Raw genomic sequence first — 19,827 nt, 5'->3', positions numbered from 1 at the left:
TCAGGGGTGCATAGAGACCCGCCGTCCCCAGAATGGAAGACATGTGAAAGCCAGGCCAGGCAGGTCCATGAAGGGGACGGTTGGGCTTCTCAGTCCTAGGCGTGGTCACTCGTGCGCTCGTTTCCTCTGTGGGAGATTTGCCCCTTTCCTCTTGCTTGAGGTTCAGGGCAGGGACTCTGCTGTGCCCTTGCCCTCTGCCTTCCGGGCTATTTATCCTCCAGACACGGGCGGGCAGTGTTAACAGCAGAGGCTGGCGGGAGCAGTGCCAGCCCTGCAGCATTGGCCACCGGCAGTGAGGGGTTTGTGTCTGCTCGTTCAGTCTCGCTTCTGCTGCTTAAGGGTCCAGTTTAGGAGGTGGCAGATGCCGCCACTCAGGAAGTGATGTCCTGGGAAATGATAGCATGTCCTGCCATACTGTCCTAGGGAACAAAAGCTGCCAGAAAGGCAGTGCTTCATCTGAGTTCCAGCTTTCTCTGCATTTTCACAAGGCAGGGGACCCGTGTCCCCAGAACCTGATTCTGTGCAGCGCCCGATCTCCCAACGATTGTTCTGAGAGTTTTTGTGAACCCTGTGAATGCAACCCCTTGCTTTTGTTCATGGGGCCGCTCCCAACAGTGGGCAGCAGGGGTCGCTGTGATCCTTCCCGGGGAGCCCCAGGCAGGCTGTGAGACAAAGCCAGTACCTACCAGTACCTACCTACCCGGCATAGGTTGCCAGCCCAGGAGGAGGGGTCCAGGTGTGGAGGACTCATCCTGCCCAGGTACAGTGAAAATCTCAATCCGCTTTCAGACACATGCCTGTGTGCTGCGCTGACAGCTGAGCCTCGTGCCTTTCTGGGCAGGATCCTCTCAGAGCCAGCACAGAGCTGGCAGTGGAGGACCCGAGCCCTAACGTGGAGCCTTTGTGGGGGTCTTCTGCCCAGACCTGGGGTTCCTGGTCTGTTCTGTGGGAGCCCTGTGTCCAGCAAATGAGCCTGTTCTACCAAGTACTGTGCTGGGCGCTCTGTTGAGACCCCAGCCCCCGTCTTCATGGCCAACAGTTGTTGCTTGGGTCTCGGTACCAGAGGCAGGAGCTTTTTGTGTCCTCACACCAGTGGGAAGTATGGCACATCTACCTAGGGGAGCCAGCAACAGGAGCAGGAAACAGGTGCCACCATGTGGGTGGATCTTGAGACTGACACCAAGTAAAAAGCCAGGTGTTGAGGCTTCGACTGTATGCTGCCATTGGTATGAAAAGCTTGCCAGGCCAGTGCAGGAGACAGGGAGTCTGCTCAGGGCTGCTGTGTGAGGCCAGGGGAGCACTGAAGGACACGGGCTTCTTTTGAGGTGGTATAATATCTTAAAATTGTCCCGAAAGGCTGCCTAGCTCGTGCTGTGTGGTCTGACTGGATGAGTCGTAGAAGGGTGACCAGGAGCAGAAACGTTCCTATGTGTAGCTTAGGTTATAACCCCCACCCCCCACCACTGGAGACGATCCAGGTGTCTTTAGGTGGGGCCATGGCTGCTCCACTTTTGTGTGTGTCCATACAGTGGAATACCAGCAGGCAGTGAAGAGGAGCAAAGCCAGAGTCACTCCAGAGAATGATGCCGAGCGGGCGGCGCTAACTCCCCAAGTTTGCCACTGTGTGATTCCTCTAGGGCTCCTGAAATGATAAGACGAGGGGGTGACAGACACATGGTGGCCAGGGATCGGGGTGGCCAGAAGCGGTTTCCCCGCAGTGCCCACCCCGTCTCGTGTTTGGGAATAAATGCTCTATGCTGTAAGAAACTGACGGTAGTGAGTTGACCATCCCGGGGTTACTGAGTGGAATCTAGGGCAGCTGTCTCGCCAGGGCTGCTAAAGAAGGCGCCGTTCCCGATGTGCCTTGATGGACCAGGCTCCAGGGGCCAAAGAAGGGAAATTTTTCTAGGTTTTGGGGTCACCTCACAAAAGTACCCTTCGGCCAGGAGGAAATTAGAACAGCCTGGGGAGAAGGAAATCACCCCAACTTTTCTACCCATCTAAACAGTTTGCACTGCGGCTTCCGTAAATCTAGGCTAATTAAATCCAGGGAGATGACAGGGCTGGCCTGGGAAGCCTATTTTATTTCTTGGGATCTATTTTTATCTAGGAGGTCTATGCACAGATTTCCTGGTACGACCATGATTCTGAAAAGTTATTAAGAACATGGAATTAATATTCAAAATATCATATTAATGTTAAATTGTCTTCTGGAGGTTTCCCTAGACTTTTCAGAGGACTGAGAAACAGGTACATGAATGACCCACAGGCTGGGGGTCTGCCTGTCTGTCTGTCTGTCTGTCTGTCTGCCTGCCTGCCTATCTGTCTGCCCTCCCTTACCCTGGAAGGTTCCCTGGAGACGCTCAGGAGATGATAGATTCTATGCTGGAGCCACTCGCCTGGTAGAAACTTGATTTTAGATTCTTGGGTCCTGCTGGTTACCTGTGTGTCCACTGGGGACAGTCATGGCTAGCTAGTATGGGCCGCCAGCAGCCAGCCAGACCCAGCACGTCTGCTCCGAGATACTGGGGTTTCTGCATACAGTCCTTGTCCCTCCATCATCACCTTGGAAATGAGCCTGGTGACCTCCCGAGGGTACAAATGGAACGCCAGCCCAGGGGTCAGAGACCGCATCCTACACTCTGTCCCAGTGCTGTAACTGCCTCAGCAATGAACCTGCGACAGGATCAGACCAGGCATCCATGGCGGAAGGCTTCTGCCTTCCAAGGTCAGCCTGGTGGTGACAGCTGCCTGAGGCTTGTATGAGAGGATTGCGGGTTTATTTGGGCTCTGCAGGAAGTGGTACTGTAATCGATTAGTGATGTCTGGTATGGATGCAGGCACAGCATCTTTAACTGCTCTCCTACAAATGTGCTCCTGGCCTGCCTGCCTGCCTGCCTGGTACACCTCACCGCAGCAGGGCCAGTGGGGAGGCTGGCTTCTTTCCCATGGAGAGCAGCTGGCTTCCACAGCCCTGTTCTACCTGTCCCCCTGGGTTTGTTGGCACCTCACAGTTAAGAAGTGGCCGGCAGGCTCAGCACATGTTGACTGAGCTTCTCCGACGAAAGGGGGCCTGTGCCGGTGTTAGTGAGAAGGAGCGGGGTATGGGTTCCATGAGAGACCCAGCCATGGCGCTTATACCCCCTCTCCCCCAGCCTAGCCTCGGTGTCCAGTACGCCAACTTCTCTGGGACCAGTTCGGACCCAAAACCTCATTCTTGATCTTTACTACCACTTCCCAGCAGTTCTGCCCCACCTCGTTCCTGAGCTGCCCCTGAGCTGGCCCCATGTAGAATGGCCTTCAGTGTGCCAAGCAAAACCAGGACAGTGCTGCTCTTGGGAGGAGGGGGATGTTACCCCAAATTTTATGTCATTTCAAGACTCAACCAGCACCCTCTTTGCAAGCTTCCTCTACGAGCCAGTTTTGCTCTTGGAATGCTCTCTTGATTCTAAAACCAGTGTCCCTCAGAGCAAAACCTAAGGAGAAGGGAACGTTGCAGGTGGCGTACTTCCCCCCCCCCCCCACCGCCACCGCCCCGTACCCATTGCAGGTATTAATGTCACCGCTTAGCAAATGAAGGGACAGGGCCAGAGAGGGTAAGTGGGCCCGAGGTCTCCTACCCAGTTAAGTGACAGGACCAAGTCTCAAGCCCAGGTTCTGGTCTCATTCTTCCCCTGGTTGGGTGGGTGAGGTTTGGTGGGCATAACTTCCACACAGCCCATCCCCTCAATCCAAACCAAGTACCCTGAGCAGCTTCCCTTCCACCCCAGCCTTTCCTCCGCCTCCCTTCTCTCAGCCAGTGGGCCTGCAGGAAAGCATCTGTGGTGCCTTCTGTTCTGAAGGCCTCTCAGCCTCAGAACTCAGGTCAGAGGCTGACCGCCTCTCCCATGAGTGGCATTATACCCCTCTGTGCCCTTGTGGCAAGCAAGAACAAGTTCAAACCCATGTTCCACCAAAGCACTAGTGGCTCATGCTGGCTATCCCGATGACTGAGGAGGCTGAGAGCTGAGGATCGAAATTAAAGGCCGGTCCAGGCAGGAAGATCTGTGAGACTCTTCTCTCCATTTAACCAGCAGAAAACCAGAAGTGGAGCTCTAGCTCAATTGTCAAAGCACCAGACTTAAGCAAAAAAAACATTAAGGACCGTGCCCAGGCCCTGAGTGCAAGCCCTAGTACACACACACACACACAGAGAGACACACACACAGACACTTCAAAGATCCGCCGTTCCCTTGATCTCCACCTCCAAGTTCCCCCCCTCCTGGCACCCGGGGAAAGTGCTACCCGTGATCACACTCCGGGGTTGCTTAAACAAGGCGTTCTGCCACTGGCTTCCTGTGGAAAAACCCATCCCAAGTTCTCAAAGTTGGTGCATCAGAAAGAGCCCGTCAGCTGCCCTTGGGGTGGGGTGGGGGGTGAAGGAGGCGCATCTCTGGCCGCCTGCTGCTCCAGCAGCCAGCAGGATAGGGGGGACCCAACCCTGCTTGGGTCATCTGCAGCGGGCACTACCACCTGCACACCTGCCTGGAGGCGGGTCTTAGACCTGGTCTGACATCCTGAGGGTCCTCTTTGGGGTTCAGTCACTGCCTGCAGCAGCCGGGGTTTCTTTGAGCGCCCCCCCCCCAAGGCGGTGCTTCCCGCTCCAGAGGAGTCGCTCATTTCCATCTCATTTTCGAGTTATTATCGAGCTGCCGGTGGTGAGGGTATTTTGACAGCAGCTGTCAGCAAGGTGCAAGCGTCTGCCATCGCCTCTGATTGGCTAAAGACACCTATGGCAGCGTGCGGCGGCGTCCCAGCCCCCACCCCGCCCGCCAGAGGGGTGTAGGGAGGATGGAGGATGGGGGTGTCCAGGGAGGCAAAGTAAACAGCTGGGGCAGTGCAGGGGTGGGGGTGGCGCAGAGCCTCCACCGCCGGGCCCAGCCAGGCCACAAGCATCATTAGCATTTTTCTGACTCCCACCAGAAGAGACAGTTCGTGAAAAAAGGCTCCGGAGGCGTCTCGTGTTTTATTTAATTTATTTTGTTTGAGGTTTTAGGCAGTCGGTAAGGAGGGGGTGTAGAGAGGCTCCGTTCAAACAACCATTTAGGCTTGTCAGAGTTCATTGATTGAATTAACATGCTTCCAGGGCTGAACCCACAAAGCTGGAGGTAGCGGCCGTGGCCCCCCCAAGCTGAGAGCTGGGGAACTGGAGAGCGGGAGCCCCAGCCTCTCACTCTCTCGTGTTCTTCCCTCTGCTTAATTGAAGTGCGATAGAATGCAGGTGCCTCCTTCCTTCCTCCAGCCATGACATAAATCGTTCCACGGGTGTTTTTGCCAAGTGAGGAGCATCCAGGCACGGCATAAATAATGCGCTGCCTCCGCCGCCTGTTACCTGAGCGTTTAAAACGCGTTGTTTGTTTGCTTTGCCTCCGTCTGAAGTGTGAACGCGCATGTCAGCTGCACCAGGAGCAAACACACTCCAGGGGCCGTGGGGCTCGCCGGCAGGCAGATGGCGTGTCTGTGCCAGGCACGGCTGGCACGCGGCAGGTGTCGCTCCTGTGTGCTGCCCCTTATTCCCCATGGCACAGCCTCCCCCGCCTGGGCCGAGCTGCCCTGCTGTAGTCAGGTTTGGGGCTGGCTTCTCCTTGCTGAAGAGACCCCGGTGTCTCAGGACACAGGCTTGTCTGTGGCGGTTGTGGTCCCTCTTGAGGCTGACACTAGAGTCCACTGGGTGGAGGTCAGGAGGCTGGCACATGTCCCTGGGTAGTAGACTGAGAGGATGGAGGATGTGGCTGCCAAGAGAGGGACCTTGTTTACCTGGGGGGGGGGGTGGCGGGGGGACAGGCGAGCAGGCACTGCTGCCCTGCTGTTTGCAGTGGGGATGAGGTTGGCGTGGCTGGAGCCCGTCTCGTGCCTGTGACACACATCAGTGGCACTTGCTTACCATCCAGGACCAGAGCCAGCACACAGATTGGCTCCAGGCCTGCCCGGGGCAGCCTTGCCTTGGTCGCAGGCCTGGCTAGGTCACCACACCTCCCTTCTCTGTTAAAGGAGAGATGGAGGAGGAGGAAGAGGTCCTGTGTCCTATGAGCCAGCTTCCCCAGTGCCCAGGGAGAATCGGGGTCTCTCTCCCTCTTCCCATACCTGCGTGAGGGGCCAGGCCGAGTCACACCTCTTTGGGGTGGATCCTGGGGTCCCCATCCTCTCGGAATTAAAATCCTAGCAAACGTTGGGGGGAAGAAGCCACAAGTGCCTGCTGTTCACTAGAAACTTGAACTCGGTCTCTTGGCCTCCAACTCTGGAGACACAGAGTTACCAAGTTTCCTTACTTAAACCAAAACCAGTGCCTTCTGGGCCTAGGGGAGGCTCCCCCGCTGCAGGGCAGTCAAGCTCTTCCCCAGTGTATGCCCAGAAAGTGGAGAGCCAGCGGCCGTGGCTCACCCTAGGCTCTTCTGCCCCTGCTCCCCCGAGACAGTTCAGCTCCAGGTTCTTCCCCCACAGTGGTAGGGCAAGGAGACAGCAAGTAAGTGTTAACCACACATCATTTAAGCCGAGTGCTGCAGTTCACACCTGTAATTCTAGCTACTCCCAAGACTGACGACCACTCAGAATCGAGCCTGGGCAGGAAAGGCTGGGAGATGAGGAAGGTAAGGGACGGTGCCCAGGCCCCGAGCTGAAACTCAAGGCACAAGCCATAGAATCCCCTTCCGTGGAGACCAGTGAGGCAGGGCCATGGAGGGGTGGGGGGCAGGGGGGCACTGGGGAACAGGAGAGGCAAGGTGTTTCCCCTGCCCAGGACATGCAAGGCCTGGGTCAGCTGGCTCTGGTGGGAGGGGTGGGCAGCCTGAGGAAGGTTTTGGGGTTGGGTCCTCTTGGACTGATCCAGAGTCCCTGTAATGTTGTTTTTTTTTCGGTTCCACTTGTCTGCCTCAGACAAAAGCAGAAGGCAAGCCATCCCCACCCGGGTTCTGACGGACACTGTTCTGTATTTCATCCCCCTGGCAGGGGCTTCCTCCAGCCACAGGAACTTAGATTATTTTGTGGAGGTGAGGATATGCCAAGCGACACGGCATTTGTCCTCCTCCCTCCTTTCCCGTGACAGCTCGTTAAATTATTCCAAGGGAGCCGAGCGCTGCAGCTAAATTACCACAACACGTATCATGGCAACTGGCCCCGTGTCGCGGCTGTGGCTCTTCTTTGAGAAACTTGCTCAGGAGAAGTCATTACCAGGCCGGGCAGGGGATCCAGGACCAGTGTACCAATCTCCCTGCACCCCCATTGGGGCAGCATCCCAGGGCGGAGGAGCCTCGTGTGTGTGAGCAAACTGGGGGCTGTGGGTGGGGCCTACAGGACGGGTCAGAGAACCGGCATGGCATTTCGTACTGGTACTTACAGACCAAGTGACACTGGCAACGTGAAGGGGTGAGGCAGAGCCTTCCCCACTCTCCGTGCTCCTAGTTGTGAGTCTCGTTCATTCATTCGCTTGAGGCACGGTTGAGGTGCGTACGTGCGTGCCTGCCAGGATGTGGAGCGTGGGCCAGTATTGCCACAGCTCAGTAAGGGGCCCTGGGGCCGCTGGCACCTGGGGGTACCCGGCAGGACAGTGACCCTTGGCTTGGGAAGACCCCAGCACCCCCACCTTGGCTTGAGCTTGCCCAGTGTCCGCATGGCTGCACTCTGTCCTGTGGCCCTGGGAACCTGAGCTGTGTGGAGGGTGTGCAGGGCCCTGGCGAGGGAGCCACGGGTCTGTCCGTGTGTCTGTCCGTCTATCTGAACCTCAGCTAGACAGTCACACTCATACTTGCTGCATGTGCCTCCTTCCCACGTGGCAAACAGAAGTGTGGGGTGCCCAGTGAGCATGGCTAGGGCCCCCCCTGGGGCAGGGTGACTACAGAGCACTTGCCTGGAGTGCGTGAGGCCCCAGTTCTGGGTCAGCCCCACGGTTTGTATGTGTTTTGGTGTGAGTGTGTCCCTGCCTGTGGCACGTACTTACCCCGTGACTGGTGGGAGAGAGGGGGCACAACTGCCCTTGGGCAGGGAAGAGGGGCTACCCTCTTGCCCCAAAGCAAGGGGGAAGGAGTACCCATCTTTGGGGGTACTGCTCACTCTAACCTGCCAACAAGTCTCAGTGGCGCCCTGCATGGGGCATGTGGGCAAGGAAGCTGGTCAGTCAGAGTGCCTGAGCTAGGATACTGGATGCAGCCTGAGCTCCCTGGCGGCCTAGGGAATAGGGAAGCAAGTGTTTCCACCCAGCACCATGGGTATCGTAAGCTCTTAGGAGGAAGGAGTGAGCTGGCAGTCCAACCATAGCTGGAGGGCATCTGGCGTTTGGGCTATCCCCAGATCTCTTTCCTCTCTTCAGGAAAGTCTCATATAGCATATGATCCTATTTGTACAGTCTACGTGCGAGGAGTAAACGAGGTGTGTGGCTTCACTTGGTCCTCTAGAACCAGAGCCCGGGAGAGGGACTCAGTTACTTATTGGCAGGTGGTGTATGACAGGGGGTGGAGCAGGGTGAGGTGGGGAAAGCCAGATCATTCTAGACCACCGTGAACCCTGCCTGCAGCCACCATCTGAGCTGGGCCAGAGGCTGGGATGCAAACTCCAGCTCCGTTATTCCACAGGCAGCAGCGTGCGTGCGTGTGTGTGTGTATGTGTGTGTGCAAGCTTGCACATGCACACATGCACCACTGCAGAGCTAGCCTTCTGCATGTGTCTGACACCCACGTGTGCATCTCTTCCTTGACACTAGGGCTTGGCATTTGGCCCTGCTGGGGATGGAACCTGGAGCCTCTCAAGTACTAGGAGAGAACTCAACCCCTGAGCCCCTCTTCTTGTCTTTGTGGCTTTTCTTCTGCTTCACAGCACTGGTAATGTCTTCTCACCTGGTGCCTACCTTGGCTGTGGTCCAGCTGCAGATGCTCTCCCAGAGTGGAAACCTTCCATTCCCGTGCTGTGCGTGTTGGGGAGAAGGGCCCCCCCTCTTCCTTCCACGCGCATGTCTGGTTCCCTGTAGGGCAGATGGACAGAAAGGTCCCGGTGTGCTGTGGCTGGAGCCCCGGAAACCAGCTCATTGCCACCCCTCGAGCGGGGGCCTAATGAGGCTTGCTGCCGTCTCCTAATTGCCAGTTGACTCAGTCCTGAGCGGCCTCCCGAGCGCCCCATAATCACCTGATTAAGGAAAAGGAATAACATGGAGTGAGGCAGCAGGGTGGGGTGCTGCCTCGTGGCCAGTGCATCAGCTTTGTGGACCACAACTGAGGTCACAGCTCTAAGCCAGGTGCCACAGGTACAGCCAGGAGCTGCCACGGGGACTACTGCCAGCCCGACATCCCCTGGCAGCGCTGTCACACGACAGCCAGCCCCACTCTCATGGCTCCTGGGGTTTGGGGAGACACACACAGTCAGCTGGGAGCGGGTGGGGCGGGCAGTGCCTCTGAGGGGGTCCCCACTGAGCTGGAGGCAAGTGCCTTGCCTGTCCTACAAAACGCGGTTTGTGGCCCCACTCAGCCCGGAGCACGGCACCTGTGATTCCACAGCCCGCAGCATTGCCCGCGTGGCTCACTCGTGCCCGCCTTCCCTTCCTCCCGTGGCAAGCCAGTGGGAGCTGTTGGAGAGCGGGGCTACAGTCCCCTCTAACAGGCATGTTGAGGCAGAGCCCCTCTCCTTCCGGGGCCCCCATCTGTGCCTCCAGACTTCCCGCCTCCCTCGGACTGAGCCGGGCCCACTGAGCCAGGATGGCAAACCCAGCGCTGCCGTTCCCCGTGGGGGTCCACAAACACATCTGGTCCAATTTCTGTTTTGTGGAGGTCGAGTGCAGCTAGGGAAACCAAGTGTGCCTTTAATTATCTCCCACCCTGCGTGCAAAGCTTTGATTATTTTCCTCCGACAGTAACTCCACATCCCACCCCGCCACCCCCAGGCACTCTCCATACCCTCCAGCAGAGCTGCCAGCTGTGCCTCTGAGAAAGCTGCCGGTCACACTTCCCATCCTCCAAACCAGCCCAGCCTGCCCAACCAAGATTACAGGCCGCCCCTCTCCCTCCCAGCCTGGAGATGAGCCGATCCACTTCCCGTGCTTTCCCTCCTATGCCAGCCCTGCAAATGTTCTTCAACTGGCCGGTGGGTGACCAGAAGTTGAGGCGAGGCACCCCATTTCTTCATCATGGCTGGCTTTGCACTTAAGTCAGGAAGAAAGCGCCCCCGTGTCCAGCCTCACAGATCTAGCCTAACTAGGACAAGCCCTCCGCTATCCTTTCTCTGCCCCACATCCCAGGTCCCCACAGACCCACAGTCCTTTGACTCCTGACCCTCTCATCCTTCGCTGCCACCTCCCCCCCCCCCCGCCCATTCTCCATTGGTTTATTTGGCCCCAAACAAATGGTACCTCCCACAAATCCATCTCAGCCTTTCTTGGCATCTCCAAACTTGCCAGCCATCCTGAGCTCCAGTTGTTTTATTGTTGTTTTCTTTCCCAGACTTTTAAAAATAACAGTTGTCCCAGCTGGGCCGAGCTGCCGTGCGCCCACCCCCCTCCCCTCTGTGTGCTGGCAGGCTGGGCCGCATGAATCACCAGCCGCCCGCCTGCCCATTTCTTTCCCTGCAGGCCTCTGGCAGCCTCCAGGGCCTTCCACCCAGCCGCCAGCCCCTGGCCAGCAGCAGGCCTGGCTTCCTCCGCAGCTTCCTGGGGCGGGGGGGGGGGGGGGACTGGGAGTGGAGGCACACCCAGTGGGGATGCGTTGTTCCGCAAGTCTCCCCCACCACACACCCCTGCAAGGCTTGAGGGGTGAGGGGCACCCTACATGGGTGGGTGGCTGTCATGGAACAGCATTCCTCCCCGTGGCAGGGTCACAAGCATCTTAGAACGAGAGTCTCCTCGAACCTTCCTCTCTCACTTCCTCCATCGTCTGCCTGGTGCCGCCCTGTATACGTGGCAGCCATAGCTAGATGCTCAGGCCCAAGGATCAGGGTAGATGCTGCCCGGAGTGGGGGCTCTGTGTGCCAAGGCCCGCCGCCCACCTCTCAGGCTGCCCCGTCGGGGGATGGGGAGCTTGAAGGGAGCCAGTGTAGCGGTCACATCTGCTGCATGACAGGCCATCAGCCAAGGCTGCTGCCCTCCCCACTGCCCACGTCCTGCTTTCCACACCAGAGCCTGACCGTGAGGTTGGAAAAGAGAAAAGCCAGGAAGGGACAGACGCTCATCAGTCCATCCATCAGCAGAGGGAGCCAGGAGTCCAGCCCTCAGAGAGGGAGATGGGCACAGCTGCCCTGGGACCCAGGGATGTCGGGGAGGTCACAGCAGAAACAGCACTGCCATAGGGTGCTTCTGGGACTGGTTTTAAGCTAACAAGCAGGCCAGGTCTTTTCTCTGCTTTCCCCTCCCCTCTCTCTCTGTTTCTCTCTCCTCCTCCCTCCCTCGCTCCACTCACCGTTTCCCCATACTGAGGATATGCCACCCAAAGGTGTTAAATTGGTTCTGAATGCCCACCTCTGGCTGGCCACATTCTCACAAGGATTCCATTAGCCAGAATTAGCCGTTTATTTTCTTGTAATGGGATTAACTGTGCTTGAGGCAGTTGCAGGCCGGAGAGGAGCGAACCCGAGCCGTCTCATGCTTTCACAAACTCCGGCAGAGGTGCACTCAGGCCAAGGGCATGAGGCAGCCATTGCTCCTTTCACCCCTGCTTAAAGCAAGAACTGTGCCCAGGGGCTCCCTGGGCTCATGGCTGGGCCACGCCTCTCCCATCGCCATCTTCCGGTTGCCTTGTATAAGTGGAATGACGTTGGGAGCTGAGAGTCACCACGGCATCTCTGCTCGGCTTGAGCTGTGGTGAGGGCTGGGGTAGGGGCATCGGTCCCTTGCCGGACACCACGGGGAGCCCTGAGTGGGCATAGGTATCTGGCAGCTTCTACTTGCTTAGTGTCTGAGGTAGCCAAGACAGGGGGCTCTGGGAGGGGGCAATAAGGACAACAAGGGCAGTTTCCTGAAACACACCCAGCACAGAGACCCGGGTACTCCAAGCCCTGCTCCTGAGTCGCCTCCTCTTCATACTCAGCCATCCACCGTCTACCCAGGCATTACATACAGACCAAGCTTTGTGCCTTTACACCTGTTCTTAGCTCCCAGCATGCATTTGCCTGTCTTGGCTCCCAGGATGCATTTCTCTGGCACACCTGTGTCCTGCCTGGTGCTCATGGTGGGGGGGAGGAATGGAATAACATGGTTTTGTTTAGTCTCTTGTGTTTGAGGACCACTGTACATTCTTGCTGACTGTGCTGTCTGTTCCAGGTAAACCTGCTGTGCCTTTAACAGTTTAAAGGCACTGGCAAGGTGTACAGCAGAGGTATTGAACTCTGGCCAAATTAAATCCCAAAAGCCTTTAAGATTCATTCAATCTTGAAGTTTTCTTTGGCGTGTGCATGCGCACACACGCCTGCGCCTGTCTTCCTGTGTACATGCTAATGCCAGTCCTAGGGCCTGAACTCAGGGCCTGGGCCCTGTTCCTGAGCTATTTTACTCAAGGCTGGTGCTCTACCACTTGAACCGCAGCTCTACTTCTAGCCTTTTGGCAGTTCATTGAAGCTAAGAGTCTCTTGGGATTTCCTGCCTGGGCTGGCTTCGAACTGTGATCCTCAGATCCTCAGATCTCAGCCTCCTGACCAGCTAAGGTTACATGTGTAAGTCTCTGACTTTTAAAATCCTCCTTATCCAATGTTCTCAGCCTTCAGGTGCCTCTGGAGAGATGCACCCCTTTGTAGTCCAGCATAGAGGGGGGTTCCTCTGGCCTTGAGAGAGACCAGGCAATTGAGCCTGTGCAATTGGTGGATGTGAAAGTGGCCCATGTGTGATCTCAGCCTCCCCACTTGTAAACACACCAAAGACGCTGCCACAGGATCATTGGCCGCTGCCAGAGGGCCTGGCCCACGTGTGCCCTCAAGTATGGAGTGGAGCTCTGAAAAGCATCTCTTGACTTTCAAGTATTTTAAAGATGCCAAGAATCAACAAGATGGGTGCCATCTCTTATAATAGGCCTGAGGGCGGGCTCTGGCCCAAGATAGAAAAGACTGAAAACCTCTGGTTTAAAATGCATGGAGGCCAGGCTGAGGGGCTCACACCTGCAATTCCTGCAGCCCAGATACAGATCGGGCCTCCCCCTCCACCCCATCCTCTCTTCCTCCTCTTTCTCCTCCTCCCCACCTCCCCACCCCCAGTTGGTGGGGCCCAAGCTAGCCCCCCCCAGAGCCATTCCAGAAGGCAGTGGCTTGGCCTCGAATGCACCCCGATTCCAGCGCAGAGCCATTTAATTGCTCATCTCCGGGACTCCTCATCTAGAAAACGAGGGGTCACGCTTGCCTGGCGAGGCCCTCGTGAAAGGCCATTGAGAGAAGCTAAGCGCTGCCCTCCACGCTCCTCTCCCCCTTCCTAGGAAGCCGAGCCATTTTTCAGCCTCCAAGAAAGGGGCAAGAGTGAAAGGAGTGGGGTGCGGCTGGTGTCGGGGTGACCTTTCTCCAGCAGCCTCACCAGCTGAGCGGCGGGTAATTGTGGGAGTTGGTGGTGAGAGGCACTCTTCAAAAAGAGTGGGCAGAGGATAATGAGGGGAGGCTGCAGCTCTAATGCAGCTCCTCTAGACACTGAGCCATCTCCCATGTGTGGCGGGCTCCGGGCCACACCACAGCCCTTGACTCCCGACCGTGGCCGCGCCCTGTGCCCAGCTTTGTTGGCAGTGGGCTGTGAGTCTTCCCTGCCAAGCAGGACACAAGTCCCATGGGTGACCCCTCCCCTCTCCATGTTGCTGGGACTTAGGCGCCCCAAGGAGTAAATGTGGGTGTCCCCAGGGTACCTACAACATCCCTGTTGTAAGACAAGGCTGTCCCCCCACCCTGGAGCTGGCGGCCTGCGTGATCAGTTGTGAGAATACTCACATGGGGAAGGTTCTGGGTCATGCCAAGGGCAATGCAAAGGCCGTGGGGGTAGGCTTGAGTCTGGTAGGCACAGGGGAGGGCAAGCTCAGATTCTGTGGAGCCAGTGAGGAGGGACAGGGAGGGAGGAAGGGAAGACCCCGTCAGGCATCTCCTCCGGGAACTGGAGCAGAGCCGAGACCCAGGGGGGTGTGGCCCACCGGGGCCTTTATAGCTGCGGGGCCGGGCCAGCCTCATGCCCCACGTGACTCCGGCACGGCGTCCAGCAGAGGCGGTTAGAGGGGGTGCGAGTCCTGTCCCCGGTACGCTGGGCCACCCTTGGTGGGGTGTGGCAAAGAGAGACCATGCCCCCCACCACACATACACCTTCCTTTCTGTCCATTCTCCAGACCCCATCTGCGCTGGAGGACGGAGAGGCAGGTGAGCCCCCGCCCTGCCCCGTCGCCGCCCTTCTCGGGGTCCACTGCCAGGCAGGGTGGCAGCTTATCCTGAGGGGGGGAGCCCCTCCCCGCTCACTCAGGATTGCGGGGGGGGGGGGTGGCATGCCTCCTGTCAGCCTCGGGCCTGTGTGCAAACATGTTTTGCATAGCCTGACTTGTTTATGGGGCCCAGGCATAATTGGCTGGCCTCCTTCCACACCTCAGAGCCCCCTCCACCCCACACACCGCCGAAGAAATCAGAGACGTGACAGCAAACTCCACTTGTCACACACCCGCAGCCCTCCCCCCTCCCCAGCCACCAATCACACACTGGAGGCCTGGTGGAGGGGCGGGGCCACAGGGTGGGGTGGGGGGAGGGTAATTGGTGAACCCGGGGTGAATGAAATAATTGGAAAAGTGAGGTGTGAGTTTGTTGCGAAGTGTGTTGGGGGAGGGAGAGCCGGCCTGGCCCCTTTATTCACAGCTTCGGATACAGTAATTGCTATTTTGTGCTTCCTATTATCCTCGCAGTGGGGTGCCTGTCCCGCCCATCCCCCAGTGCCACGGAGCTGGGGACGAGTCCCCAGGTACCCTCTGGATGCCCAGCCTCCCCGCACCCCCCCCCCCACACACACACAGTGGCCCTGGCTCCCAGGAGACCCGGTGCAGGCGGAGGGGACTTTCTTCAAAAGCCGCTGTTAAAAATGGCCCTGTAGACTTTGCGGTCAGATAAGGACCTTCATAATGGCTGCTAGTTATATGGCGCTTATCGCCAAAGAGCTAAAGGTACTTCATCGATTTTTTTTTCTCCCTACCTCCCCCCCCCCCCTTTTTTTTTCTTATTTTCTCTCTTTTTAATTCTCTGTCAATAACTACCCCGACCGCAGCATCCCAGGACAGGGGCTCTCCCGAACTCCAAGTCCCAGTGACTTCTCTCTGTGGGTACACTTCTCATCTGTCACATGCTGGCAGCAGCGCTGCAGTCTCCAGGGTTGGCACACACCTGAGAGGGGCAGATCTCGGGCCCCGCTGGGGGGGGGCGGGTATGCTGAAGTCTCTGCCGTGCATTTTGGGAAATTCCTTCTCAGAGCTAACCCCGATCCTGCCCCACTTCCTTAGCCCAGCTCTCACTCTTGTCCTGTGATTAGAGGTTCACACACAGCACTTCAGTGCCATTCAAGTGTCTGCACGAAACCAGGCTGGAGCTGTGCCCTTCCCTGGCCGCCATTTCCACCTTTGCCTGATTTCCAGGGCAGATGCAGTGATCCCGTGTCTGCCAGTGTGGCTCTCCCCACCGAGCTCTCAAATGCCACTTCCACGGACCACGGAAGTCTAGGCGCCAGCTTCTTTCTCCACCTTTCAATTATTTCCCTTGCCTCTCTCTAGACCCTCCACTACTTACCATGCACAGATCAGTCCAGCGTACAGCGTGCCGCAGAGAGAGGAATTAGCCTCAACAGCCACTCTCCCTCATACACACAGGCGTGCATGCACACTCGGGCACGGGGGCACACACACACAGACACACACTGCTCTCGGAAACCTGGGCAGCGAGTGTTGGCTGTCCTCACAGGAGGAGCCTGTGCCCCCCCCCTCGGGCAGAGCAAGTGGTGTGCACACGTCCCGTGGAAGGAGCTGGGCTCTGTCCCACTCGGTGCCTGTAGCACTGGGCAGATCCCTGGAGTGTGAAGGGCTCTCTCAGCCGCCCCCACGGGTGGCTCTTGCTGTACCCCAGGCCTGGTGGTGATGCCCCAGCTCCTGGGAGTGACATCCCCATGCAGGGCAGGGGAGAGGTCAGAGCAGGGTGGAAATGGCAGAAGAGGCGGCTCAGGACTGCGTCCCGTTCGAATCTGGCCGCTTCCTAGCAATCACTTGACTGTTAGTTTGTGACATGGGGCCACGGACAGTGGCCACGGCATCTCGTGTCACCCACACCCCGTCCCTCTTGTGAGCTACCGGTAACCATGTCTACCCTCATAGCTACTACTGGGTCCTTTCTTGGTGCTAAAATGTCCTCCATGTCTCTTCTTCTGTGCTGGGGCCACGCCCCAACCCCAGGGGACCCCAGGGCCCCACTTACTTCATCATCGCCGTCATATTCCAGGTGTGAAAGCTCTCAGACTGTCCCTCATGTCCCAGTGACAAGCAAGGAACAGTTCACGAACCCCTGCCCCACTCACCCCTGGGGGGTTAGTGCCAGGAGCCAGGCCCTGAGTGTCAGGGGCTGAATTGACCTTTAGGTGGCAGCATAGAGCAGGGTTTGTGGGCTGCACTCCAGCCTCCCTCACACCCCACCTGCCCTGCATCCATCGGGTCCCCAGCCCAGGCCCCTCCAAATCAGCTAGGAGCCGCCACACCGCGGGGAGCTCGCCCTGTCATCAGAGCTGGCAGCATGGAGGGGGCCGCAGGGAGGGCCGCCGAGCCAGAGGAGACGTGCAGGTTCATTTTGAGGATTCATAATGCTGCATTACACACCGTCCTGCCTTCGGAAATGGGGCTAGTAGATGCCTGGTCATGCCGGCGGGGCCGTGGGTTAACGTCTCGGATTTAGCTTATATCATTTCACAAGAGCGTGCAGCCTTTGCTGTGTTTCTTACCCCATCAGTCTGTGGCCCAGAGCCTCCTAGACCAGCGGGTGCATGTGTGTGTGTATGTGTATGTGTGTACGTATGTGTCGGGCGGTCATGAATGTGTGTAGATTTTCAAATAAAATAATACCTTTCTTCAGATGCTGTGCACATTAAATATTTATTGGCAGCAATCTGGGCGTATAGATTTGATAAATGGACATTACGAAGGGATCGGGAGAGATCCTGAGAGAACCCAAGCCTTTTGTGCTAGAATCTCTTGATGATTTCGCCCAGCGGAGAGGAGGGGGCGCCCAGGGCTGACTGAGGCCATGTTTACCTGTTGGATTCCTCTAAGGAAAGCCCCTGGCCGTCTTCCTCTCCAGAGCTTTGCCTGGCTTTGGCTTAGCAGATTTCAAAAGGAAAGTTTGGAAGAGGGGACATAGGGCTTGGAGGGGCTGAGTGTCACATGGCTTCTGTCCCTCAGCCTCGAGGGCACCTGCCAGGCCCTACCTGGGACTGGATGTCAGGATTCCATGCCTGCCCCATCCAGTGCGGGATACCTGTGGGTCTAGCTCCGATTGGAGGGGGCTGGGAAGGATGCCACTGACCCTGTGAACAGCCCCTCCTGCTGACAGGGTGCAGTCAGGGTCCCCCCACAGGGAAGGGGGCACAGAATTCCCCAGCTGTGAGAGGTACTGGAAACTCAGCCTGGTTGCCCTTCCGCTGTGGAGCACTTGGGGGGTATGGGTGTGGCAGGGACTCATGGGGGCATGTGTGGGAGTGGTGGGGACCCGTGAGGGGCAGGCCTCAGTTCTGATCCCCTGTCTGCCTTCCATTTGATTCCAGCACCTTTGGGGAGCTGAAGACAGTCCGCTTGCCAAAGAAGATGGCGGGGACGGGCACGCACAGAGGGTTTGGCTTTGTGGACTTCCTTACCAAGCAGGATGCCAAGGTGAGATGCCGCTCACCTCACCCTCCTCCCCAAGGGGCCCTTCGTGAGAGGGGGGGGGCGCTCAGCAGGGAACCCGGAAAGCCCCTCTCCTCTCTGTGATGCCATGCTACATTGTACCACCCGACCCCTCCCTGAATGGTGTGTGCACATGTGCGCGTGCGTGTCCTCTCTCTGCACACACCAGAGTACACGCCACCTTGCGTTCTGCACCTCCAAAACTCCAGGCCCATGGTGAGCACCTGGTGCCTTGTGACTGTGTCCTTATGCCACAGCGCAGGTCCTCAGGGTGACACCGCTGCCACAGAGAGCAAGCAGTCCTGTGTGGTCCTGTGGTCTCCATGAGACACTGAGCTGGGCAGTGTGTCTTAGGAAGCAATGGCACAGCTGGTTAATGATATGCAAGCTGTAAGCCAGACTCCCCGAGTTCAAGTCTCACACTCCCCCTTCCCTCTGCCTGCTGTGTGCCTCAGTTTCCCTCAAATGAAACGGTCTCTGAGCTGATCCGAGAACCACCACCACCACCCCACACACACACACTGTGCGAACACCCCCTGTTGGCAAGTCTGGGGGCCTGGAGGTGCTGTTGGGGTGTCTGGAGGTGGGGTGACAGCTGGAGGCCCTCCTTCCACACAAGGCCACCTTCCCCAGAGCTCACGTGCTGTGGGCGTGCTGGCTGGACCCACGGGCCCCTTTGCTGGGTTGTTCAGTTTGGCTCTTGGCATTCACTAGGGCAGAGGGCTCATCCTTGGGGCGCATGTGCTGTGAAAGGGGCTCACCTGGTGCCCGCTGGCCCCAGGACCCCAGCCTGCTGTGTGGGGACTGGCTCTTCCGCCCTTGACCCGCCTGGCCACAACAGCTCGACCTTCCCCTGTGCCAGGGCGTGCTCAGTGCCCACCATGCCAGCCAGCTGGCCTCCCTGGGAGCCTTCTGCAAAGCTCCCTTGCTCTTTTTGCTTCTCCCTCGGTCCTTCGCAGTCTGCGGTGGAACTGTTTTATTTACCCTCGGAGTGGAGCACTGAGCACCCCGAGCCCGCACAGAGACCCCACAAGCTAGAGGGTCATTCAGAGGGTCACTTGAGGGACAGGACCTGCGGGGCCGGAGCTACCCTGCCCACATCCTCTGCGTCCTGGCCAGCCTCAGGACTTGGCCTGCTGGGGTCCACTCCCCACCGCCCCTCCACCCTGAAAGCTTGAGGAGATGGAACCTCTCTCCTTTTCGAATCCCTTCTGCCCCAGTCCCTCTTAAGAAGCAGCAGTGGGCTCGCCTTCACCCCAAAACTGCCGCCTGAGGGAGGGAAAAAGTCGGGGGTGAGTGAAAGGCTGGGAGGGACCCACGCCAGGCACGCTTCGGCATCCCACTTCCCCAAATGTCTGCCCAGGTCTTGAGTCAGGACCCTGCCAGGTCCCCAAGCCCCTTTGATCTGGAGGGGCTCTGTGTGGAGTCTCCCTCCCCCAGTCCTCCACAGCCCATCTGTGAGGCTCCAGCTCTCTCTCACCCACTGAGAGCTCAGTACCAGGCTGGCACTGAGACACTGCTGAGCCAGGGGAAGGTGTGGGCCATCTGACCTCGCCACAGGCGGTGGTGACCAGAGCCCTGCTCGCAAGGCACCCAGTCAATGAAGTGGCAAATTCCACCAGCCTAGGACATTTTTATCAGCGCCCAGTGTCCTGGGCAGTAAATGTCAGTCTCACTAAGGAACACTGTTATCTGAGTCTCCAGGTGTGATGACCAGGGGCACGGAGGCAGGAGGAGGAGATGGGGCCAGGCCCTGGGTGGGCTGTCTGCATGACTGAAGCCATACACAGGAAAGAGGTGGCTCTGAGATGAGAGCTGCCGCCCCATCTTTGGCCAGGACAGTGTAAATCCTCCCAGGACTCAGGAACAGGCAGCAGGAAGCCACTTGACAGTTGTGGAAACTGAGGCCCCAAGGGCATGAGTGAGATTACCTCGCTCTGGATCACCTGGGAAAAACTGGGGAAGCCTGGTT

The 19,827-nt window shown here is 57.9% G+C and overlaps 1 protein-coding gene across 1 annotated transcript in view; it reads left to right on the top strand.

Moving 5' to 3' along the window:
• The window catches only part of Rbm19 (RNA binding motif protein 19), a 54,514-nt gene that overhangs the window by 18,767 nt on the left and 15,920 nt on the right, over positions 1 to 19,827 (top strand). The window contains exon 22 of the mRNA XM_090320151.1: positions 17,735 to 17,840. Coding sequence (XP_090176277.1) covers positions 17,735 to 17,840 — 106 coding nt within the window. The remainder of the gene's footprint in view (positions 1 to 17,734; positions 17,841 to 19,827) is intronic.

This window comes from Megascapheus bottae, chromosome 28 (assembly GCF_031878675.1).
Source record: "Megascapheus bottae isolate mThoBot1 chromosome 28, mThoBot2.hap1, whole genome shotgun sequence".
NCBI lineage: Eukaryota > Metazoa > Chordata > Mammalia > Rodentia > Geomyidae > Megascapheus > Megascapheus bottae.
Note: the sequence above shows the minus strand (reverse complement) of the source record. Positions and strands in the feature narration are given on the sequence as shown.